This window comes from Ixodes scapularis, unplaced genomic scaffold (assembly GCF_016920785.2).
Source record: "Ixodes scapularis isolate PalLabHiFi unplaced genomic scaffold, ASM1692078v2 PGA_scaffold13__105_contigs__length_92229423, whole genome shotgun sequence".
NCBI lineage: Eukaryota > Metazoa > Arthropoda > Arachnida > Ixodida > Ixodidae > Ixodes > Ixodes scapularis.
In genome coordinates, this window is record NW_024609839.1 from 961164 (window position 1) to 987127 (window position 25964).

A 25964-nucleotide genomic window follows, 5' to 3' on the forward strand; every position below is an offset into this window, starting at 1 on the left:
ATGTCACAACGCACTGAAAGCAACGTGAAAGCTCTTCAGAAATTGTAATGGTCTTTTTTTAATGCAAAAGCATTAACTGTCCCAAGGAGAACAGCCCGGCATTGTCCGCAGCCGCAAAAGACGGCAGCGAAATTGCCTCCGCGCCGTAACTGCGAAAAAAACGGCAAAGAAATTCCCTTCGCGGAACAACTTTTCAAGTGGCTGCGACGCGGCCCGTGTGCCAGTTAGAAAAAAACGTAATTTCTGGCGTGGCTCCTGCGCACCGCCGCAGCAGCGCACATCTGCCGCTGCCCAGTGCCCGGCCTCTGCAGAGGATAGCGGGGTGCACAGCTTGTAGGAATACGCTACATATACGAATGCTTTCAAATTCCTACACCGGAAGCAGTCTTCAGTGTCCTCCTGTAATTTTTTTTTTTTTTTATCACAACAGCTTTTTTTTAACACTAATTTTTCATAATAAGAAACATAAAATGGTACAGTCGAACCTTGTTAATTTAAAGGGACACTGACGCCCCCCACAATTTTTTTTTCCATTTTTTCCCAGGCACTTCATTATGGTGTCGGAGGACTACCCATTAATATTTTGCAACAGAGTAGCGTATATTTTTAATAAATCCAAAAGACGGAACTGCTCGAAACCGAAACTGAAACCCGCGCACGGAGGTCGGAGAAATGGAGAGGAGAGAGTGAGTGACGAAAGTAACGTAACCACACCCGACCGTGCGCTTTTTTTTTTTTTTCTCTTCCCTCTTGCCTAGCAGACGACATGCGAGGCGGCGTAGCATAAACTGCTTGCCGTGCGATTCTTTTGCAGTTATGTTCCGCTTGCTGTTCTGTACTTCAAGATGAGTTGTTTTGTACATTGAGGGGTTGGAGATGAGTAGTGAGTGCCCGTGGTGAACTTCCGTGATCGGCTCCGAAAAGAATATACCCAAGATGTTGCGTGAAGAGCTGGCTCACATGCCCTGCGTCCGAAAAAAAGTGGCATTGTGCGACAGTTTCCGAAAGATCAACGGGATCGGGAGCAATGGCTGGCTGCAATTCCTGTAGAACATTTACGGGCACCTCGGAAAGCGGACGCTACCTGATTTATATGCTCCTTGCATTTTGTGGAAACTGATTACATTGAGTTCGCTGTTCGCAGGTGTCAAAAACGAAATCCCATACCCATTAGTTCAGCGACGTTACATCCACAACATTTGTTTGTTTCTTCGGTGATAATTGTAAAAACAAAAACGAAATTGTAAACATCGCAAAGAGTCTGAAAAAAAAAAGTATGGTGTCACTGGGGATTGAATCCGGTCCTGCCATGTGTGATGCGGACGCCTTCCCACTGAGCTACTGGGGAAACTTAACCTCCTGAGTAATTTTTTTTTTTATTGCATGGTAGTTACAGTAACATTCATGTCATTCTAACAGCGCTGTACAGCTCTTTTGCACAGCGTATTAAAATCATGCATTTCGAGGAGTGATTTTAAAATACTAGTCCACTCCGGTTCAGGTTCACAGTTCAAATACACACTCTGTACTTGTTTTACAAGGTTGAAGAAATATATCCGCACTTCTTTTGCGTCGAGGTCAGCATGTCGAACAGCCATACGTGATCTCCAAATACTGCACAAAGCTAACAACATAATCATGTCATAAGGAACTTCATTATCATTATCCACACTAAGGAAACGTATCCCTGTTGGGGTTACAGGTAGTTCTTTCTTTAAAGTGCGTTGGAGGACATCCCAGAAAAATACCGCGTCCCAACAAAAACACATGCTCAATAGTCTCAGGTTTTCTACATAGAAGGCAATTTACCGACCATGGCACATAGATCCCTCTTTCTTTAAGCCAAACCTTAACTGGCAAGGTATTCGTGTGTAATTTATAAAAGAAAGTCTTAACAGCCGCGGGAACACACATCCTTTTTACACGTCTAAGCACATCGGGGCCACGTTGGGACACATCTCGATACAAGGGCATGGGGAAAACACGTACTCACAACTAAATTGCGATAGAGCGCTTTTTTACTGACATCACGAAGGTAATTCAAAGAAAAACGTGCTGTCAAAAACCCCATCGTGTCAACAACTTCTTTCAAAAAACCAGTGATTCTTGTTGGTACAAGAAAAGATGGCAAATCTGGTGACACTTTTGTTTGAATCAGTGTGCGAATGAACGGGTGCTCTTGGTCTCTCAAAAAGAAAAGAAGCGTGACACAAGCTGCTTGACAAAAAGGTGGGAAAGCCCCACGCCACCGTTACAAACTCGATGAAAAAGATTGTCTCGTCTCATCGGCTCATATAAACGTGGCAAAAATTCGATGAAATTTTTTAACAATAGTTCGCGCACAATGGATGACCTGAAGAACATACCAGAGCTTCGCAATAAGAAAAAAGTTACAAACAGTCGCTCGGGCAAAAATGGACAGCTCGCGTTGCTTCCAACGAGAAGCACACCTGTCCAGGTCGGTAGCGACACCCGACCAGTACGTTTGGCTATTCCGGAAACTTTGCAATGGCCATACAGACGGCTATGCAATGGCCCCCCGAGGTACTTGCACGGCACTGTGTCCCAGCATACACCCTCAAATTCTGAGGGTGTAGTGGCCCAAGCGCCATGCCAGAAACCACGGCACTTCTCAGTAGCGTTGCAAAACCTTTTAGCCAAAGTTATGACTTCGGTGACGCTTTCTTTGTCCCTACGAAAAACAGCAATGTCATCGGCGTAGCTCATTATTTTTACTTCTGCAATATAAAATTGGAAGCTTCGGACACGGTGACTATTTTTTACGCTTAAACAAAAAAGCTCTAAATACAAATTAAACAGAAGGGGAGACGTAGGGCAACCTTGTCGTATTGAGTCTCGTATGTTAATAGTTGAAATGTTCCTACAGCACAAGCACTCCCGGGTTGACGTCGAAGGTCCACGCATTGGCGACATGCGTACTTAGTAAAGAAATTTGATTTTGATTTGATTTGATTTATTTTGCACAGATCAGGCACGTACACGGCAGCTTGCAAGGCGAAGCAGAGAGGTTAAAACCTTTACGCCTGTGCACATTAAACTCGAAGTACACACTTCGTACGGTGCTTGACGTTTGCGCGAGCGATGTCTTCAGCCACGAGAAGGGAGCGACGGCTCGGCGACGTCTTCGTGCAAATCGGCTTCGTGGTCGGGCGTGTCGTCCGGGATGAATACCAATTCTTTTGATCAGTCCCAAATTTCTCTTTTAAAGGCGGACAGAGTTCGCCGGTACCACAAACGACAGTTCTGAAGTAGAGGTCCCACGTCCGTCGTCCGCTGCCATCGCCGTGCCCGCGAGTCCCACGATAAGCGAAACGATGCACGCACAGAATGCTTCCGGTTCTCTGTGCAACTTTTTTTTTCAATCAACGTATTTGCAGCTTCTTAGAAGCCACAAAAAAATTGTTTTCATATTCTTTTCTATTTTTAATATTGAGTGTGTGCCTTCAGTGACCATCGACTTTGATTCAATTTGGTGGTCGCGTCGAAACCTTAGAAAACGGCCAGTGACCACAAAAAAGAGAGTGAGCGATACTCAAACCGGTCAGTTCTTAATCGGCGGTTTTCGGCCGGAAAGAAACCGAATTTTGAGCCGCAAATTGTGTTCTGGGTATTTGGGCTCTCATATGTCATGTACAACTAAAAACCTCAGCGAGCATAAATACCCTGTCAGTGTCCCTTTAAACTCTCTTAATTCGAACTTTCGGATAATTCAAACTAACATGCAGGTCCCATCCTATGTGTCTCTGAGAAGAAACTCCGGGTAATTCAAACTTTGCTCTATTCAAACAAATTTTCGGTCCCCGTCGAGTGTGAGTTAATGAGATTCGACTGTATGCTCTCGATTTTGGACATAAGGAGAAAATAAAACACGTTATTGGAGCTTAATTCTCTCGATCTGAAAAAACACTGGTGTGCACTACTGCTGTCCAGTGCTCCATGTGTTTTTAAATGGAATCGAAACTGCCTTTAAGGAAGACTTGAGTTTACATATTCTTGCTTTAACCAACACTCTTATCATGGTTTTAGTAGTGTGTCAATGTTTTTATTTCTTTGTAACCTATATTTATATCTATAAAGTTCTATTCTATCGTTCTCCATTTCGACGTCAGAGCCAATGGAAGATAAATGTAGAAACCTCTCAATCAATCCATTTGCTTTACCGAATCGGCCATGGCAGAAGTTGGCCATGGATATTGTCGGACCACTGGCTCGAGCACCACCAGACAAAAAGTTTGTAATAACACTGATAGACTATCACTCAAAATGGCCTGAGCTCTGCTTTACAAGCCATGTGACCTCGCAAACAGTCATCGAGTTTCTCCGCTCGGTGTTCAGTAGGGAAGGGTACCCTGAGGAGATGGTAACATAATGGTACGCAATTTAAATTCAAAGAGTTCGAGGATTTTCTTCAAGAAAGGGGAATCCGGCACTGTCTGTCTTCAGTATACTATCCGCAAGCAAATGGATTGATTGAGAGGTTCAATCGTGTCTTAAAGGACTTCATCCAGCTTGCTATCCTCGAGAATCGCCCTCTGCAGTCTGCGGTTACCGACTATCTGGGCGTTTACAGATGTACCCCACACGGCACGACCGGAATCTCCCCTGCTCTTCTACTGCACGGTCGGCAGCCAAGAACAAGGTTAGATATAATAGGACTGCCATCCAAGGACTTCTTTCAATGACCAGAAGCCGAAACAAAATCTCTTCGGAAGAGGGTCGAGGACCGGCAGAGCAAAAGCAAGGCCCACACTGACGAAAAACGTGGTGCCAAGTTTAAGCAAGCCGATTTCGTCGGAGTACGCAAGCCGCCTGGAGGCACGAAAGGAGACCTTAGGTATACGACACCGTTGAAGGTCCTAAAAAGAAAAGAACCACGCACGTTTCTGCTGGAAGACGAACGGACGTGGAACATTTCAAAGTTAGTTCTCATCCCTCAAGCGGGAAAAGAAAAAGAACCAGATTGGCCAGGATGGTTTCCGTTGAATTCAGGGGCACCGATGGAAACGCAGTCAGTTCCATCCCGCCAGCGATCGTTGCATGACGAGCAGCTGCCTAAACTTGTTGTGGCAGAGCAGAGGACACCGCCTGGACGGGAGGAGTCTCCTTCCGCGCCTCTCCCAGCTTCCCAGCAAATGTCGCAACCGGACACTAACGTGCGGCAGCCCTTAACACGATCACGTAAACCACCAAGCTGGTTACGGCATTATGTCACATAACATGTGAAGCAATGAAGGGCACGCATCAGATACTGATACTTTGTTTCGCTTCGTGTAACTGAAAGAATGTTTTCTTTTTTTTTAGGGGAAGGTAATGTTGTGCTCTGATTTGTATAGCTGCATTGTGTTAGCAACATATGTACAAATCATCATCATCACCATATGATCTGTACTTCATTTTCTTCTTTGTCGATAAAAGTCAATCTGATTTGGAACGTTGACTGGGCTCAACCTGTTCATTTATTCTCTGCCGAGTCCCCGAGGACACCGCACACGCGCAACTACCCCGCCTTAATAACTTCGTGTACTGCCAGCAGGTATGGCTAGATAAACACAAATCGATTCTTATTCCAGGCGGCTTCTACAGTTGAGCGATTCCGATGGCATCGAGCACGGGCTGCAAAGACACTCTGCTCTTTCTGCAGGGTAAACAGCACTTCCACTGCTTTGCCGGAGAAGCACGATGCAGTGCATCGAGCATTCGTGAGGCAAAATACGGCAGTCTTGTTCAGCGCCTCAGTTGAAAGGCGGTCGGCATCTTCGCAAAAGATGTCCGACGAGACTTGAGTCAGCTGTTTCTCAAGACACCGGAAGTCAGTGAAGTGTCACTGGAAGGAACAGTAAACATGATGCTGATGCAATTATTGCAAACGTCCAGTGAGCTAGATAAGGACGACGATGATAATGCCTCGAGAAGGGAAACGAGGTAATTGTACGTAAATGTAATTCCTCACTCTTTTTTTTTGTGGCATGTACGAGTGTGGTTATTGCGACACTCTAGTCGCGTGTCGCGATTGTAAACCAGCAGGCGGTGGCTAGGTTTTTGTAGGGCCTTTTCTTCGAGACGGCAGAAACGTTTGTGCTCCATGTTCATTTACCTCGTCTATCCTGGTGCTTTTCGAACGTTTAGGGCCTCAAACTTCCCAAGCTTTTCGTGGGCATTTTCGAATTGCGACCGTTGCCAATTGTGTTCACTTTGCACCTGGTGGCAAAATGGCGGCACTCGCGAGCCAACCAGAGACTCAAGTGTTGACACTTGAACGTGGCCCGTCGAGTTGCCCTAGCACACGGGTTCTCGAACTGTTTGGACTCACGGAACCCCAGGAAGCCTCAAAAACTGCCGTGAAACACTCCCCCCCTCCATATTTGCCGACTGAGAAGCAACAGATGCACAATTGTAGGCAATTTTGCTTGTGTTGCTTCCCAGATATCCCCACCATATCAATCGCGATGTCAGTACAAAGTGAGATGAAGGCACTTTGCACGGTCCTGCCGCGCAGCCTGCGGCGTGGGGGGGGGGTTACAATATGGGTGTTCGCAGAACCCATGAGACCAGCTCGTGGAACCCCTGCGTTCCCCGGAACCCAGTTTGAGAACCCCTGCCCCAGCAAATACTAACAATTTTTAGTAGCACGGAGACAAATCTCTGAAGTGTACAATGTCACCCAGACGGATTCCACCGACTGACCGGTTTCCTTCGTTTCTTCGCTGCACAAGGGGACACGGACGGGTTTTCGAAGGAGGTAAAGGGATTGGACAATTAGAAAAATTTTTTTAACATATTTCATTTCGGACATGGCACATGCCTATATGTTACAAGAGGTAAGTGAACCCTCTATATGTACAAAAGAAAACAAAAAAACCTTTGGCCACCACTGTTGGCAATTCTGTCTTTTTCTTGGGTCCTGAGTAGGGCCGATACCTGAAAGAGCAAACACATTCTGAAAGATTCTGCACCTGCGGAATTCGAACCGCCTAAACCACATTACGCTCCAAGTAATTCGGATTTTACCAAACGAGTGCATGCCACGTGAAATATTACTGCAAAGACCGCACGGTAGAATGTTCATAGATTTTTTAAACAAAAAATCTTTCAGCCTTTCCATTTTGGTGAAGGACGAGCAGCGGAGCTGAAGCTTCTGTTCTCGACGGTGGCTTTCCAGGCAAGCGATCTGCTCATCTTTCGCAAGGGAATCTGAAGCGCTCGACGCAGGGAAACTTTAGGCGATAGCGGCCTCGCGGCGGTTGCGGAATCACTCGCGCTGCTGCGCACATCGCTGCTCATTCCGTTCCCGCTCTTCCTCCTCCGAAGAAATGTTGCTGCCATCTATTAGCAACGGCAGCAACCAGTTGTCTGGTTGCCGAGGCTGGAAAGGTTGCCGCGATCTATGAGTGACGGCGACAAGCAGACAATCGGCAAACACAACACTCTGGACAGCTACTGCCATCTATGAGCGACGGGGGCAACCAGTGTTGTGTCAACATTTGTTTGGTACCGGACACGGTCCTGGGGAAACTAGCCCTTAACAGCTCCGCTGAAAAATTTAGTAAAGCGATGTAGGACATTTATGCACGGACATCACTGTCACCTATTGGATAAATTATGTTAATACAGTCTGAGCTCATTATAGCAGACTTACATACAGTGGTGGTCCAGCCATTTTAGGTTTTGGAGCAATTTTTGGAGCAAGAAAAACCCAATTTTGGAGCAATTCGTATCACATAAACTCCCCTTTTGGAGCAGGGAAAAGCTCGTTTTGGAGCACCTTGGTATCAGGAAAACTCAACATTTTGGAGCAGCATGAACATAGAGCAGTTCTGTGCCATGTCTTTATTATTATACAATCTTACCTCACCCCCCATATATATATATATATATATATCTGTGTGTGTCACGAACATCTGAATTTCATATAGTAATTTACAAAGAAAAGAACTCACCATAAGAAAACCATTTTATTAATGACAGAACATTCTTGCAGCTAAAGCTTAACTATATAACAACGCCGCATATCAAAACGGTCGCAACAAAACAATAATGCGCAATAATGCCACTGGGTCGGAAACCTGAATTGGATTGTGATGGCTATGGTAACGGCTCTACCCTTTATATCGGGCGGCAGCTTGCGCCACCTAGCCTAGAAAATAAAACTCCCACCGGGTTGCCAGCCGAAAACGCTATTCTTCCAAAAAAAGATTCGTTCACGGACCGACAAGCTTTTTTTGGCGCAGTTTGGCGCGGTTTGGCGCAGTTTGGCGCAATTTGTGTCTTTAGGCGCAGCAAAGCGCAGGTAAAGGAGAATTTATCAAAATGGCGCAATTGGCGCAGCTGGACCACCCCTGTACATACCATTGATTCAACTTCATATCCGTATATAACATACTCCTTTTACAACAGGCTGAAATCCTGATCAAAATCAAGGTGTGTTATAACGAGCTTAGACTGCAGCGAAGCCATTTAATGTGGTAGAATAACGGGGGACACTACCCAGAAAAAACAATTTTTGCAAAAAAGTTGATTTTGAAAAAATTACACATTTACATCCAGCATCATCTAGAGAGTATTCCCAGCAAGTTTTATTAGTTTACACTGCATACTTAATTTTTTATAAATTATGTTCAGGTCACTGATGGCAAAGAAAAGGTAGGGGTTGGAGCATCTTGAATGCATTTTTCTCCGTTGCACTTTTCGGCATAAACTTCTCTTCAGGAAAACTCTTGTTTTCCTATTGTATAATAGACAATTATTCTTAGGTGGTTGTCTGGGATAGAATTTTGTGAGGAACATGCCTGGATGGTTAGTTTTTTTACTTTAACATTCTTTTAAGCAAAAAAGCAACTCTTGTAAAAAAGCGCAGACATGAAAAAAGAAAAGTTAATCTTCTTATGAAGTAATACTTATGAAAAGCAATTCAATATAGCAAAATAACTAGCTGGGTATGTGCTATGGGTATTCCTATAATTATATTACGCATGAAAATCACAAATTTTTATTTTATTTTAGAACAATAGTTTTCCTAAGCTAACACACTTACTGACTTCCATACTATAGCAACATTCGTAACAAGCGTAATAAAAGTCACGTAAACCGGCGTTTACGCGACTTTTATTACGCACGTAAGCCGGCGTTTACGTGACTTTTATTACGCGACCTTGCGCTTCAGCGACGGGCATTATGTGACCTTGATTACAAGATTCTGGACATCAGCCACGGGCATTCCATGACCTCGAGCAAGGTTGGGCCCATAAAGCTATTGCTTTAAAATATTCAGTCAAAACAACCATTCACTCCAAACTCAAAATCTACTACGTATTTGCACATGCCATCTGTACAGCGTTCACCGACGAGCCTAATTCGCTACCTTAGTAAAGAAAAATATTGGAACTTCCGAGACTGCTACTAAGTGGCTCTGACTTTTGAAAAAGATCTATTGCCACTTTCAGTGTGTTGCCATTTGCCAAGGGTTTCCCACGGGACAGCCGCCGCCGTCCAGACCTCGGTCCCGCTATAGCCACGTCGGGGTGCCGTACCTTAGAGGTACCGAGTGAAGTCCTCCGTGGCAGCAGGTGGGTCTGTAGACTCTCCCTTGGCTCTGGCATCCAGGAGGCGCTGACGGATGAGGTTGATGTGGCGCAGCCGCCCGTGCCAGTTGTTCACAAACAGGTCAGGTCCCTTCGTCTTTTGCAGCACTATGTTGCATGCAATCTGCAAGCATCAGAAGCATGCCCGACGTTCCACAACTGAGATTACCTCAGTTGTGGAACTTCCACGGAAAGGCGTACCCCCCTCACTCAATTCAGTCCGCCTCGTGTCGTTCGAAGTGCCATCTAGATTTTCGTTTACAAACTATGTTTTTCATAGAGTATGGCGGAACGCCATCTAGACGCTGCGCTTCGAAACATACGTATCCCATAGAATACGTTGCAGTTACCAAAGCAGCCATCTGGCTTGTCGAACGATGGGAGGAGTCGCGGTGATTGAGGGGGGTACTGCTCGTGCATGCAGCGTCTATGAGCAGTTCCATACCTGGTCTAATCTAATAACGTTGGCACCTCCCTAAAGCGATGCATCCTGCACTACGTTGCCTGCAATATGTACACACCGCAAGCTCCGTCCTAAGGCAACGCTTCCTGCTCTACATTTCACACAACATTCAGACATAAGCAACATCCTTTAAAGTGTCCTTCAACATGCAACTGAAATCTCGGTTAGACAGTTTGAGATCCAACCTTGCGAAACGGGAAATTTAAAAATCTCGTGGACGTTGTGGAGTTTAAGACGCCAGTTTTGGCAAGAAAGACGTACGTTGGCGTGCAATGCGAGTTGCCGAACGTACAGGGACAAGCTGCTGTCCGGAACCACCTGTGGCTCGCTGTGTCGAAAGAGCTCCATCACCTCTGAAAAACATGCGCATTATCTTTGCTTTAGATTTGCACATCACACATCCGAACCCAGTAGCGTCACAAGGGGGATTCGGGGCGGACCACCCTGGTTGCAGCGCTCCGGGGAGTGTCGCAATGGGCCGGTGGTGGGTGCGACTGACCGTAGTGACGCCACTGCCCGAACCACACCCATAGTACTCGGCGTCGACAATCACGTGCTATCCTGTAGAGACTAGTGTACCTTCCACACTGCTCCGACTCCGTCGAAGCTAGTTGAGCGAGAGAGTGAGACGTAAGACAAAGTCACGTGGTCTCATAGCAGTGCAAAGCTGCCGCGCTATGGAGGCTAAGCTAGCCTTGACGAAGTAGCATAAAATAGTCGACGCCGAGTGTAGGTGGCGCAACATACTCGTACAACCCATCTCCTCCGTGAACCGTTTAAGGCGCATATAATAAACCTTCTTTATTCCTGGCTTCTGATTATATTCTATGCTCTCAGTTGTTTTTTAAATAGGCCCTTTGGCAGAGACCAATAGCAAATTAACCTTTTTGTTTCCATGCGACGCATACTCTTCGCAGGAGCGATTTGGTCAGTATTCCTCAAAACACCTTCCACAGTGTCTCAAGAACACAGGTGCCTTTGTTCCCCCAGAAAGTGTCCGTAATGGGAGTTGTCCGTAATGATGAGACAAAAATGTGTATATTAACCAATATTATCCATGCAGCGGGGTACTGGCAGGGTCCATATTAACGTGACGTGACTGCACATGAGGAAGGGCCCGAACTCAGAGACACATTCCCAGTATTGCGTGCAAAGTCTACGAGTATCGGACTGAGGAATGCTTAAAATAGAAAGCGCACAAATTAGCCGCTGGTTGCAGATACTTGCGAGATCATGCAGGGTCGTTGTGGGGTGCGTCTGCAAAAAACCTGAATGAGCAACTTGGTAAAAGAGTGAACTACACTGCATTCGAGATGAAAGAGAAAGCAACGTTCTTCGGACGAAACAAACTACTACGTTTTTCGGCGTATTGGCGACTTTGGCGAAAACGATGCCGCATGGCGGCAACGCCGAGAAAACCCCAGAGAAGGTCATTTCGCCTCCGTCGTCTACTTTTGTCGCTTAATTCTCATGGGCAGCGCCGCTTTGTGCGTATGCTCATTAAGATCAACTAAATATTTGAGGCTCATTGGCCGAAAAAAATATGGCATGAACAAGAATGTGAAAACATCTTAGTGGTGTGCAGTTTCCCTCGTCCACGAGTTGAAAAGCAATGCCATCGCACCAAAATGTGTTCCCGTGTGAAACTTGTAGCGAGGCCCACGAATTAGAGTAAATTTACGAAATAAAAATTGCCACAAAAGTAACCCTAGCAAATAAAAGAGATAAATAAATACTAAGAAACAGCCTGCTCCTGCTGCTTTTTATTTGTTAGTCAAAAAGAATATAAAAACACTATTCATTTAAAACATCAGTCAATTCGAATGTCATAACACATATTATAACATTTTATTACGATGGCGTGACTCCTGGTGCAAGAGCCCATTTCACGCCTCCCAGGCACTAATTTATGCGAAGATCTGATTTTTGAGGATCGAACGACTCGAAAAAGTTTGCTCTATCCAACAAGTCAGGCAAAACATCAATATTATGCCAATAACATTGAAGTTTTGTTCAGCACCTGTTTAAATTCGCACAAGCACACATTCGTAGGAATGTGTGCTTGTGCGGGAACGATTATTATGGGAAAGTGCTCGCTGCGGGAACGAGTGAACAGCTGACAGCACGGCAGCGGCCAAACTCGTCGGCGAACGTAAAAAGCGGTCCCGTGTGGTTGCCCGTAATTTTCTCGCGAGAAGAGACACGAGCTTTTAGTGCCATCATGCCATCACGAGCGAGCGGAATACAGCTGAGCTGCACAGTGAGGGTGGTCCCCGTCTGAGCCTCACGAATTATGACTCGCGCGTCCGAGGAAGTCCCCAGAGGCTTCGGTGCGAGCACGAATGATGCCGAAAGCTCCGAGCACTGCATGGTACCGCAGAGCGAGCGGCTCCTACATTGGTGTTGTTCCTGCCAGCGCCAGAGCCTTTCGACCTCGGGGTTCGGTTGTAGCTGTCGAGGCTTGGCGAGGTGGCGTCCTCAGAGCAAACGAAAACGATCTTGCTCCCGGTGGCCCAGCCTGGAGCCCAAAATGCTCGGGTTTTGATGTTTCTCCCGTCTCATAACCTCTTGCACAGCATCAAAAAAAGCGGGCACAATCTTTACATTCGTCGAAAGTGTCGAAAGGGCCTCTGCGTGCGAAGCATTGGAAAACGTGGTTACGTGATGCGGCTGGTGCTGGAAACGCAGCTTTAACTTTGAGGTTTTGTGCGGCGTGGCGCCTCCGTGTAAACAATGACGTGTCGGCTTCATTCGAAGGACGATTGGAGTCGACGCGCTCAAGTCACATTCGTGTAACTGCGGCTACTCTTACACACCGACTACCTTATATTGCCGCGTATAAGACAACCTCTTTTTCCAGAAATGGGTGGCTCAAATTAGGGGGTTCGACCAATACGCGGATTTGATCGACCTATATGCGGGTTTACATGCATTCTGAGCCGAATGAAGGGTTCTACGGACTTTTCACTACATAAAGACATAGTTTCGTATTCGCAGTCAAAGACAACGTCTGGGTGACTTTATTTCGGAACTTAAAACATATTTTTATATCTAGTGATATATTTAAAAAACAGAGAAATATTATACTGGCACGAAAAAGCACTCATCACTGCCCGAGAAACTCAGTCGGAACTTCGTAGGGAAAATATGTGATTTTGTCCCTAGGCACGCCGAAAAGAAAACGGGCGCACCATCGTCGCCATCCTTTCTTTCTTCGCTCGTTCAGAAGACTGCGTCGGACGAAAATGCCACCGCAAGCTCGCTGCCAGTACAGCGCGTTGTTCAAACGAAAAGTCATCCTCTTTGCCAAAGCGGAAAATATCGTAGCAGCTGAGCGGCACTTTGGCGTCTCTGAAAAGTGTGTTAGAGGATGGCGGCGGCAACGCGATCAAATCTTCGCATGCGCCGGTACGAGACGCTCCTTTCGTAGGCCCAAGCAGGGACAGTTTCCTGCCGTCGAAGAGGCTGTCCGAAAGTGGGTCGTTGACCATTGATGCAAAAGCCTCACTGTTTCGTATGAAGATATTGAGTGCAAGGCACGTGCAGTTGCTACGAAACTGAACATTGCGCGCACCAAGTTTAAGATATCGAAGAAGTGGGTGACCAACTTCATGAAGTGCAATGGGCTAAGCCTGAGAAGGCGAACGACTGTGTGCCAGAAGCTGCCGGATGCCTACGAGGAAAAGCTGCAGGAGTTCCATCGCTACGTTGATGACCTCCGAACGCGGAACAGCTTCATGCTCGGCCAGATCGGCAACGCCAATCAGACGCCGGTTTAGTTCGACATGCCAAGCAGAAGAACCGTCGCCAAAAATGGTTGTCACCAGGTGAATTTGCTAACAACGGGGAACGAACACAATTGCTTTACCGCAATGTTGTGCTGCACGGCCGATGGCCACAAGCTGCCCCCGTACCTGGTGTTTAAGTGGAAAACAATGCCGAAAAACGAACAGTTTCCGCCGAAGGTGATTGTTCGCGTCAACGAGAAAGGTTTTTTCAATGAGGAGACCGTCTTGGAGTGGTTTCGGCTCGTCTGGTGTAGGCGTCCGGGTGCCCTCTTAAAGCCCCGGAGCATGCTCGTCTTGGATTCTTTCCGTGGACACATTACGGACCGTGTCAAGAAGACGATCGCCAACGAAGGATGCGACCTGGTCATCATTCCGGGGGGTTGACATCTGTCGTTCAACCCCCTGACGTAGTTCTTAACAAGCCCTTCAAGGACCGCGTCGGGGCCTTCTACGACGAGTGGATGGCCCAGGAGGACAACCCCAAGACGCCGACAGGTCGTGTGAAGCTTGCCTCGTTGAGCACTGTGGCCCAGTGGGTGAATGATGCCTGGTACGGGCTGCCTGCGGACATGGTTCGTGCAGCGTTCTCCAAGTGCAGGATTTCAACGCCGCTTCCCCCGTCCGGCCCCTCTGACCCACAAGGCAACGACAGCAGTGACTGCGTCATCGTCACGAGTGACGTCAAGTGAGGCACGAGCTCATAGGGAGACCTCATCTACCTCTATGTGAATAAATATGATATTCATTTGGCATAACTTGCACTTTTAAAAAAAAAAAAAAAAAATCTTTTTTTTGGTTAGCGGTTGTCCAGCATTAGGGGGGTCGACTCATATTCGGGTCATCTTATACGCGGCAATATACGGTAGAAGAAAAGTTTTTAACATCCAAAAGGCCCCTTTGCTTCCACATATAGCTCCATTTCTACGCCGCAATGCAAACAATCAAGGTGTTTCGCGTGTGGAACGATGAAACCGACCTCCTTTCGTCTGCCATTTTTCCTGACCAGTGCGCCCCCTATAGTTCGCTGGAGTCGCCAATAAAACTCACGTTTGTACAAGTCACACTCCCTTCTAAACCGCCGTTCTAAAAAAAAAGTTCATGTACAAGTCGCATCTTTGTGTAAGTCAAAGTCCCCTATAAAAGGGTGTTTCGAGAGAAGAAGTTGGTATTCATGTCGTGTCTTTGCATAAGTCGCATCTACCTACCTATATACTTGCACGGTTCGCATGGCAAACTGCATTGAAAAGTCCTCATATGGGTTTTGTGATCGCAATGCATGCGCAAACAAGAGCGAGTTTCAACATTCTCGTCAACAAATTGAAGGAGAAACGAAACCCCTTTGGACAATTTCAACAATTAACGTTCATACTTGTAGAAAAAAAAAGAAGCCTTCAAGTGGCATTGCTGTGTAAGACAGACTGATAGAAGATTTCTTAAACGCCCGTGGCTCGTACGTAGGAAATTATGGTACACATCACAGAGAGTAGCATTTCGGACACCAAGGCTATAGAACTCAAGCTAATGGATTCGGCACGCAAAATAAAGAAATGGAGTGGTTCATGAGCGATGCAAGGCATCAAGTGATAGCATTCCATCACTTTTAGTCACCCCCAGTCACCTGCTTTTCCCTCGAGAGTCACCAAGTTGTTGCCCAGCTTCCACGGTTCTATGATCACGAAGGCATGGTGAAATTCGCCCTGCATGGAGGAAAGGAGAACATTAAATTCGGTTTGGAAAAAAAAGGGGGGACTTCTCAAACGAATTCTTCAACAAAAAAGTGGCATTTCTGACAGACGGAACCTTTACACTTCAGCTTTAAAGACAAGGATGAACTAAAGCAACATTCACTGCTTGGCTCGACTTGCTCCAATGTTTATTATTAAATCATTGCAACGAGTCCTTTAAGTCGTACGAAATTGATGCCCTGTCTTGCTTACCCTGTCCATGACTACCGTACATACAAAAGTGACTCTGGTGCTAGGGGCCTCGTCAGGTGACTTTTAGTCTTACCTTTTGCTGCAGCACTGAGACAATTCTCTATTGTTCAAAGATTGAAACACCATATTTACTCGAGTAATAGCCCCCCTATTTGTGAACAAGGTCCTTGCGTCTACTTCCCTGCAGAACACATATCCAGCCAATCATCCCATTGCACATAAACAGTGAATAGCTAGATCGAGAACATGGTTGTCTACAAAATTGCCATCTTTTCAGGTGGTATCTTCGTGTAAGGACGCTACTCTATCTTGTAAATTGCTGGAATCACGCTGTCAAACGCAGTGATTGGCAATCCGCGTGCTCAGCGCAAATGCGAGCCCTCAAGTTTTCTTCATAAACAGTGCGGCTATTACTCAAGTAAATACAGTAAATGAATAAAACAAATACAATACACTTCTGACTTCACCACGCCTGACTTGCGTCGCAACTGCCTGCGACTTCCTAGCGGGCCGGAGGCGAGGGCGACGAAGGTGTCCCGCTTACCCGGAAAGTTTCCCTGTCGCAGGACTCGGAGCTGTCGTTGTAGAGCACCATGACGTAGTCATTGCCGATGTGGCGCTTCTTGTCGCTGCGTTGCCGGTCGTTCTCCTTGTTGGGCATCAGCGTGGCCACGTGGAAGATCACTGCCAGCCCCGTAAAAAAAAGATTCAGCAGCTGTACTTCGTTTCAGTTTCAGTGCGGGCATGCCAGAACCTGCAAGAGCGAGCTTTGGGCTCTCGACATCCCAGCCGAGCATACGCGCTCGTGCAGCACGAGCACCGATCGGGGCGACGCGCTCATGTGATCTTTCGTGTGAGCTTTGTTCACACGCAAGATAAAATGAACTGTAAAGCTCTCTGAACTTAATAGAAAAACTGAGAAAAGAAAACTACATAGCTCAGAAAAACAATTCTGATACAATGGCAATTTGTATTTGACCCTCTCAAAGCATCATGTGCATATGTTTCCAACTTATAAGTAAAACATCGGTGAAACTTGGTCCCACGGATGATGTTCTACTTTTTCAGTTAATTCAGTTAATGCCCACCAGCAGAACATTTAATGAAGTCGTTGGCTGCGAATGCATTCTTGAGCTTATTGTCTATTTGGGGGTCAGCTGATTAGCACACCAGATCTAGTCAATCTTTTGAATTCGTCCTAAGTTAATACGTCCGATTGACCAGGCTTGCAAAAACAAAAACATACTTTTTGCCCTGGAGATTGTGGCACGTGCCTTTGAGAAAAGTGGGGGAAGCGTAATTTCTGGCGGCATGCCTGGGGCCATATTATATTTCCTCGCAGACTGCCGGTTGTCGACCCCTGTTCTAAGGTAATGCTTAAACTGGAAGAAAACCTTAACGGCAGGGCTAAGGAGCTTGTAGAACCCTTAAGGGTACCCTGTGGCCAGTTCTGGGTTCCAAGGAACTCGGTTTGGGTACCTGCGATCTAAGAAAAACCCTTTTTTTTACAGCCCCGATTGGCCCCCACTAACCACATGCCAGACGCAGACTTCAGCCCAGAAAACAAGCCACTCTTCCGAGCAAAAGATGAAACGAACGGACGCAGCCCGGAAGCGAGGGAATGTGAGCTCACCCTGCATGATGTCGTCCTGCCAGCTGATGGAGTACTTGCCGTCCGCGCCGCGCACGTCCAGCCCTCCCGTGTAGGTGGCCTTGGTGTCCAGGTCCCGCAAGCACACCGTGCGTCCGAGGCCCAGCAGGAATCGAGTGTAGCGCTCCGAGCCGCTCCGGTTCGAGAGCATCGCCGTCTCCGACTGGGCCTGGTTTCGACGAGAGGACGACAAGGGTACGAAGAAAAAGAGGTCCAGCACAAAGCCCCTTGACAAAATCTATGGTTTGCATTTCTCGCGAGCGCCCAAAGACAGCGGTTGCGCAAACGCGCCAGTCACGTGTCACGAGCGAATGCTCCACCGCCACTCGCTTCCAAGGACAGCACGAGGCATGGGCCACGTGCGTCGACGCTATTCGCGAGGCAAACCAAGACGTCGAGGGGCTTTAGTTGAGCCAGTATAGTTAACTCTTGTTAATTCAAAATATCTTAATTCAAACTCGTGGATAATTTAAACTAAAGTGCAGGTCTTGTCCTATGTGTTTCTAGGGAGGAAACTCCCAGTAATTTGAACTGTGCATTATTCAAAGAAAGTTTTGGTTCCCCTCAGGTTCAAATTGATGAGATTCCACTGTACTGCTTTCACCCCTAAGCTGACAGTGCAGTGGAAGCTACGTGCTTGCCCGACCAATCGACCGCCTTTCTTTCGTCTCCCGGTTCCGCTCTCTCTGCGTGGAAATGGTCACTGATCGCCGACTAGTATTTACGATGCTAACATCTTTTGCAAAGGAATTGTGCGTGGAACCTCCCACCACGACTTAAAAGGCAACTCCACTCCATTTTTACAATTTTTAAGTTATGGTATGTTTAGCCGAATTCGGCAATCCTGAATCACGAAATATAATTTGTTTTGCGGTAGTGTGTCTGGTTTTGTAGATATCGCGTATCCAAGTTTCATTCCGGTGGCACGGCGAAATCGAAACTACCGGCTCAAGCAGCTTGGCAACACTGATAATCAGTGGCGCGTCGATGGCATGACATAGTTCTCGTCCCGCTCTGCCGAGCCGACGCACCGACACTGCCGGCTCAGTCGCACGTAGAGTTCAACATAGAAGGTAAGTTGCACATTTTTTTTAAATGCGGAAGCATTAACTGTCTCATTAAGCGAGCTAACGTCATCAGTTTGAAGTGCGAAAATGGCACCTAGTTTCTCTGATCCCAAAGGTCCCATTGGCTGGTGCGTGGCGACGGACTCCCATTGGCTGCTGCGCCTGTCAGTTTCAACGACTGTCACCAGATGGCGCTGCATGTCTGGGCCGCCAGCGCGCCGATAAAACTAACCGCCGCAACCCCATGCCACTACGGGCCCCGCAGCAATTAAAACGGACACATTGGCGCGCGCTCGAAGGCTTCTGCTCGTCTCGCCGCCGACCAACATGCCGCGACGGACTCCCATTGGCCGCTGCGCCTGTCAGTTTCAACGACCGCCACCAGATGGTGCTGCATGTCTGTGCCGCCAGCGCGCCGATAAAACTAACCGCCGCAACCCCATGCCACTACGGGCTTCGCAGCAATTAAAACGGACACGTTGGCGCGCGCTCGAAGGCTTCTGCTCGTCTCGCCGCCGAACAACATGCCGCGACAGACTCCCATTGGCGGCTGCGCCTGTCAGTTTCAACGACCGCCACCAGATGGTGCTGCATGTCTGTGCCGCCAGCGCGCCGATAAAACTAACCGCCGCAACCCCATGCCACTACGGGCTTCGCAGCAATTAAAACGGACACGTTGGCGCGCGCTCGAAGGCTTCTGCTCGTCTCGCTGCCGACCAACATGCCGCGACGGACTCCCATTGGCCGCTGCGCCTGTCAGTTTCAACGACCGCCACCAGATGGTGCTGCATGTCTGTGCCGCCAGTGCGCTGATAAAACTAACCGCCGCAACCCCATGCCACTACGGGCTTTGCAGCAATTAAAACGGACACGTTGGCGCGCGCTCGAAGGCTTCTGCTTGTCTCGCCGCCAACCAACATGCCGCGACGGACTCCCATTGGCGGCTGCGCCTGTCAGTTTCAACGACCGCCACCAGATGGTGCTGCATGTCTGTGCCGCCAGCGCGCCGATAAAACTAACCGCCGCAACCCCATGCCACTACGGGCTTCGCAGCAATTAAAACGGACACGTTGGCGCGCGCTCGAAGGCTTCTGCTCGTCTCGCTGCCGACCAACATGCCGCGACGGACTCCCATTGGCCGCTGCGCCTGCCAGTTTCAACGACCGCCACCAGATGGTGCTGCATGTCTGTGCCGCCAGTGCGCCAATAAAACTAACCGCCGCAACCCCATGCCACTACGGGCCCCGCAGCAATTAAAACGGACACGGCGCGCGCTCGAAGGCTTCTGCTCGTCTCGCTGCCGACCAACATGCCGCGACGGACTCCCATTGGCCGCTGCGCCTGTCAGTTTCAACGACCGCCACCAGATGGTGCTGCATGTCTGTGCTGCCAGCGCGCCGATAAAACTAACCGCCGCAACCCCATGCCACTACGGGCTTCGCAGCAATTAAAACGGACACGGCGCGCGCTCGAAGGCTTCTGCTCGTCTCGCTGCCGACCAACATGCCGCGACGGACTCCCATTGGCCGCTGCGCCTGTCAGTTTCAACGACCGCCACCAGATGGTGCTGCATGTCTGTGCCGCCAGTGCGCCGATAAAACTAACTGCCGCAACCCCATGCCACTACGGGCCCCGCAGCAATTAAAACGGACACGTTGGCGCGCGCTCAAAGGCTTCTGCTCGTCTCGCCGCCGACCAACATGCCGCGACGGACTCCCATTGGCCGCTGCGCCTGTCAGTTTCAACGACCGCCACCAGATGGTGCTGCATGTCTGTGCCACCAGCGCGCCGATAAAACTAACCGCCGCAACCCCATGCCACTACGGGCTTCGCAGCAATTAAAACAGACACGTTGGCGCGCGCTCGAAGGCTTCTGCTCGTCTCGCCGCCAACCAACATGCCGCGACGGACTCCCATTGGCGGCTGCGCCTGTCAGTTTCAACGACCGCCACCAGATGGTGCTGCATGTCTGTGCCGCCAGCGCGCCAATAAAACTAACCGCCGCAACCCCATGCCACTACGGGCTTCGCAGCAATTAAAACGGACACGTTGGCGCGCGCTCGAAGGCTTCTGCTCGTCTCGCTGCCGACCAACATGCCGCGACGGACTCCCATTGGCCGCTGCGCCTGTCAGTTTCAACGACCGCCACCAGATGGTGCTGCATGTCTGTGCCGCCAGCGCGCCGATAAAACTAACCGCCGCAACCCCATGCCACTACGGGCTTCGCAGCAATTAAAACGGACACGTTGACGCGCGCTCGAAGGCTTCTGCTTGTCTCGCCGCCAACCAACATGCCGCGACGGACTCCCATTGGCGGCTGCGCCTGTCAGTTTCAACGACCGCCACCAGATGGTGCTGCATGTCTGTGCCACCAGCGCGCCGATAAAACTAACCGCCGCAACCCCATGCCACTACGGGCTTCGCAGCAATTAAAACGGACACGTTGGCGCGCGCTCGAAGGCTTCTGCTCGTCTCGCTGCCGACCAACATGCCGCGACGGACTCCCATTGGCCGCTGCGCCTGTCAGTTTCAACGACCGCCACCAGATGGTGCTGCATGTCTGTGCCGCCAGTGCGCCGATAAAACTAACTGCCGCAACCCCATGCCACTACGGGCCCCGCAGCAAGTAAAACGGACACGTTGGCGCGCGCTCAAAGGCTTCTGCTCGTCTCGCCGCCGACCAACATGCCGCGACGGACTCCCATTGGCCGCTGCGCCTGTCAGTTTCAACGACCGCCACCAGATGGTGCTGCATGTCTGTGCCACCAGCGCGCCGATAAAACTAACCGCCGCAACCCCATGCCACTACGGGCTTCGCAGCAATTAAAACAGACACGTTGGCGCGCGCTCGAAGGCTTCTGCTCGTCTCGCCGCCGACCAACATGCCGCGACGGACTCCCATTGGCCGCTGCGCCTGTCAGTTTCAACGACCGCCACCAGATGGTGCTGCATGTCTGTGCCACCAGCGCGCCGATAAAACTAACTGCCGCAACCCCATGCCACTACGGGCCCCGCAGCAAGTAAAACGGACACGTTGGCGCGCGCTCAAAGGCTTCTGCTCGTCTCGCCGCCGACCAACATGCCGCGACGGACTCCCATTGGCCGCTGCGCCTGTCAGTTTCAACGACCGCCACCAGATGGTGCTGCATGTCTGTGCCACCAGCGCGCCGATAAAACTAACCGCCGCAACCCCATGCCACTACGGGCTTCGCAGCAATTAAAACGGACACATTGGCGCGCGCTCGAAGGCTTCTGCTCGTCTCGCTGCCGACCAACATGCCGCGACGGACTCCCATTGGCCGCTGCGCCTGTCAGTTTCAACGACCGCCACCAGATGGTGCTGCATGTCTGTGCCACCAGCGCGCCGATAAAACTAACCGCCGCAACCCCATGCCACTACGGGCTTCGCAGCAATTAAAACAGACACGTTGGCGCGCGCTCGAAGGCTTCTGCTCGTCTCGCCGCCGACCAACATGCCGCGACGGACTCCCATTGGCCGCTGCGCCTGTCAGTTTCAACGACCGCCACCAGATGGTGCTGCATGTCTTTGCCGCCAGCGCGCCGATAAAACTAACCGCCGCAACCCCATGCCACTACGGGCTTCACAGCAATTAAAACGGACACGTTGGCGCGCGCTCGAAGGCTTCTGCTCGTCTCGCTGCCGACCAACATGCCGCGACGGACTCCCATTGGCCGCTGCGCCTGTCAGTTTCAACGACCGCCACCAGATGGTGCTGCATGTCTGTGCCACCTAGGGTGCCTACATGTCTGTCTGTCTCAGGGTGAAGACAACCATTGTTGCCCTGAATGTGCCAGTGCGTGACGCTCTCGCGCACTCGGTGTGTGACTTGGGCGGTAAAATGGCGTCTGCATTAGCCAAAGGTACGCGCTCGAGCTGAGTGACCCCGGATTGCGCGCACTTCAAAATGCATAAAAAACAATTGGGTGGAAAAATGGCTGAGATGTCACCACTCAAGCAAAAGCGCGTGTGTATGAAGGCACTCTAGTGCCACCAGCGCGCCGATAAAACTAACCGCCGCAACCCCATGCCAGTACGGGCTTCGCAGCAATTAAAACAGACACGTTGGCGTGCGCTCGAAGGCTTCTGCTCGTCTTGCTGCCGACCAACATGCCGCGACGGACTCCCATTGGCCGCTGCGCCTGTCAGTTTCAACGACCGCCACCAGATGGTGCTGCATGTCTGTGCCGCCAGCGCGCCGATAAAACTAACCGCCGCAACCCCATGCCACTACGGGCTTCGCAGCAATTAAAACGGACACGTTGGCGCACGCTCGAAGGCTTCTGCTCGTCTCGCCGCCGACCAACATGCCGCAACGGACTCCCATGGGCCGCTGCGCCTGTCAGTTTCAACGACCGCCACCAGATGGTGCTGCATGTCTGTGCCGCCAGCGCGCCGATAAAACTAACCGCCGCAACCCCATGCCACTACGGGCTTCGCAGCAATTAAAACGGACACGTTGGCGCGCGCTCGAAGGCTTCTGCTCGTCTCGCTGCCGACCAACATGCCGCGACGGACTCCCATTGGCCGCTGCGCCTGCCAGTTTCAATGACCGCCACCAGATGGTGCTGCATGTCTGTGCCGCCAGTGCGCCAATAAAACTAACCGCCGCAACCCCATGCCACTACGGGCCCCGCAGCAATTAAAACGGACACGTTGGCGCGCGCTCGAAGGCTTCTGCTCGTCTCGCCGCCGACCAACATGCCGCGACGGACTCCCATTGGCCGCTGCGCCTGTCAGTTTCAACGACCGCCACCAGATGGTGCTGCATGTTGTGGGAGCCACTGGTTTCCCTCCCCCGAGAAGGCATAAGCCGAGGACGCTCCGGGCGAAGCCGTTTGACTTCGAGCCCGGTCGCTCCGTATCGTGTCGGAGAGACTACGTCACCATGCTGACCTGCTCTCTCGCACTCCTCCGCGCGTCTCCCCGATTTCGGGGGAACAGCGACATCGCGGGAGGGAGAGTCGGGCCTGCCCTCCGAGTGGACGGCCGTGTGGTCGGGGAGTCCTGGATTGGACTCCGGGCAACGGGTCGAGTCGCAGCGCGAGCTCGTCCGACCGGCGATGACTCCACGCTAGTGATTCCCTTGGCTCTGACAGTCGGCGTCCCCACTACCTGTGGACGTCCGTCTGACCAGAGCCCCAGCCCCAAACTCCTGCGAAGAGGGGTAGCGGCGTGAGCTCGCCCGATCGGCGATAACTCCGCTCGCAATTACCCCTTTGGCTCTCAGGTCGGTGGGCGATGCGGGCACACTGTGCCCGCGGCGGCTCGCTTGACCGCAGTGTCTTGTTGGGGACCTCTGGTACTCAATAAACGCTCTTGGATACCGGGATCATCGTTGTTGGCATGGCGTTGGCCGAACCCGGCGCGGCGACCACCCTCGCTGGTAGTAGCCGTCGGCCGCGCGGTGGGACGGGCATCGGATTTCCCCTTTGAGCACCGGACCGGTCCCCGGACGTAAAGGTGCGTAATCCTCCCTCCTTTTAATTCCCACAATGTCTGTGCCACCAGCGCGCCGATAAAACTAACCGCCACAACCCCATGCCACTACGGGCTCCGCAGCAATTAAAACGGACACGTTAACGCGCGCTCGAAGGCTTCTGCTCGTCTCGCTGCCGACCAACATGCCGCGACGAACTCCCATTGGCCGCTGCGCCTGTCAGTTTCAACGACCGCCACCAGATGGTGCTGCATGTCTGTGCCGCCAGTGCGCCGATAAAACTAACCGCCGCAACCCCATGCCACTACGGGCCCCGCAGCAATTAATACGGACACGCTGGGGCGCGCTCGAAGGCTTCTGCTCGTCTCGCCGCCGACCAACATGCCGCGACGGACTCCCATTGGCCGCTGCGCCTGTCAGTTTCAACGACCGCCACCAGATGGTGCTGCATGTCTGTGCCACCAGCGCGCCGATAAAACTAACCGCCGCAACCCCATGCCACTACGGGCTTCGCAGCAATTAAAACAGACACGGCGCGCGCTCGAAGGCTTCTGCTCGTCTCGCCGCCGACCAACATGCCTCCATCATTCACATCATCATTGGTGCTTCTGCCACAACTCGAAAACATTACTCGCGCCACAAAGCTCCGCGGATCACTCCGCAGCGTTCCATTGGACATCATGCTTTCACATTCATAACTCATAAGAAGTGCTTAGGCGTCTTCAGACTTTTTTTTTTACCGCTGCACTTTGTTAATATGCACCAAATGTAGTAAGTTTTAGTGTGTATTTATAAATTAGGCGGCCGAATAGCGAATCTGACTGCTATAAATATGATGCGGCCAGTGCCGGTGCAGCGTGACTGTATTTGCTTTTGCTCACGGACAGAGAGAAAAAGAAGAAATGGAAAAGAGATGGACAGAATTGTATCCACAAGCGCTCTAAGTTGTTAAAGCCAAGTGCCTTTATGTGCGCGCTAGTTAGATCGGCCGCTCGTGCTGGAGCAGCCGACGGACAGTACGCAAACAGCGACGGCACACATTCTTCAAAGACGCGTGTTTCGTGGAGAAACCCGCAGCAGTGAACAGCCGCAGATCCTGTGTGTAGGTGTCTGACGTAAAGTGCTGGGAGCAGAGTTTTGCGTTGGAGCCCAGAGTATACGGTCTTCCGAAGTCTATCCCGCAATTGGCACCAACCCACACCTTGTGCCTCTTCCGGTCTCTTGGGAACTGGTGGAACTGCAGCTCTGGGTTGTGCACAGGATTGTTAATGCAACCCACAGCACTACAATGTTGTGCTCGACATTGCCCAACGTGAGTCTGGCAAGTCTCTCCGGCTCCGCGACGCACAGGCGAGCAGCACCGCTTTGCTCTCTTCCCCAAGGTCGCGGAAGCTATTCTGGAGAAAAATGAACTGCCAGGATGCAAATAAAAATAGGAGAACACAAAATAATGCGGTAAGCACCTCTTGCCGTCACCAGAATCGCAGAATTCCACAAGAAACAAAACGCCCGCGGCGTTCGTACGAGAGCATAGGACGAAACCTACGTCATTGCCCAGTGTTGCTTCACTAGCTCACTCGGTGCTAGTGTTGCTCGCCCGCTTTCGGGCAGCCAACTGAGCCGCTAGAAAATTTTTAATATTGGTTTTTAATCAGTAATGCGGCGTTGGTTTGACACCATAATTTGGGTGTTACCGTATTTTGAACCCCTTAAAGGGATACTACAACGAAATTTCGGCGCTCATTTTTTGGTCTATATGTGTTCAAAAGAGCAGTATCACATGGAAAATACCAATATCTTGTTAAAAAAGTCTCGAAAAGGAATTTTAAAACGAATTAAACGATTAGCAAAGAGCACCTGGTGGATGTCGCTAACGCCTCGTTTGTAATGCTCGTCTAGGAACCTTGACAGCTAGTGACGGAGGTTGTCTCGTCTCCGGCCACGACGAGAGAAGGGGGGAAGGAGGAACTCCCCTTTTCCCGAGAATCCCTTTTGTGTGT

At 50.3% G+C, this 25964-nt stretch overlaps 1 protein-coding gene across 2 annotated transcripts in view; it reads right to left on the bottom strand.

Moving 5' to 3' along the window:
• Nucleotides 1–6753: 6753 nt before the first annotated feature.
• LOC8039200 (tuberin) overlaps nt 6754–25964 on the bottom strand; it is a 167598-nt gene continuing 148387 nt past the window's right edge. For both annotated transcript variants that reach the window (XM_029982219.4, XM_029982218.4), the window contains exons 35-40: nt 17421–17607; nt 16332–16471; nt 15469–15547; nt 10324–10415; nt 9549–9723; nt 6754–6939 (exon numbers count right to left, since the gene is read on the bottom strand). In XM_029982219.4, the coding sequence (XP_029838079.2) occupies nt 9550–9723; nt 10324–10415; nt 15469–15547; nt 16332–16471; nt 17421–17607 (672 nt within the window). In that variant the 3' untranslated portion in view covers nt 6754–6939; nt 9549. The remainder of the gene's footprint in view (nt 6940–9548; nt 9724–10323; nt 10416–15468; nt 15548–16331; nt 16472–17420; nt 17608–25964) is intronic.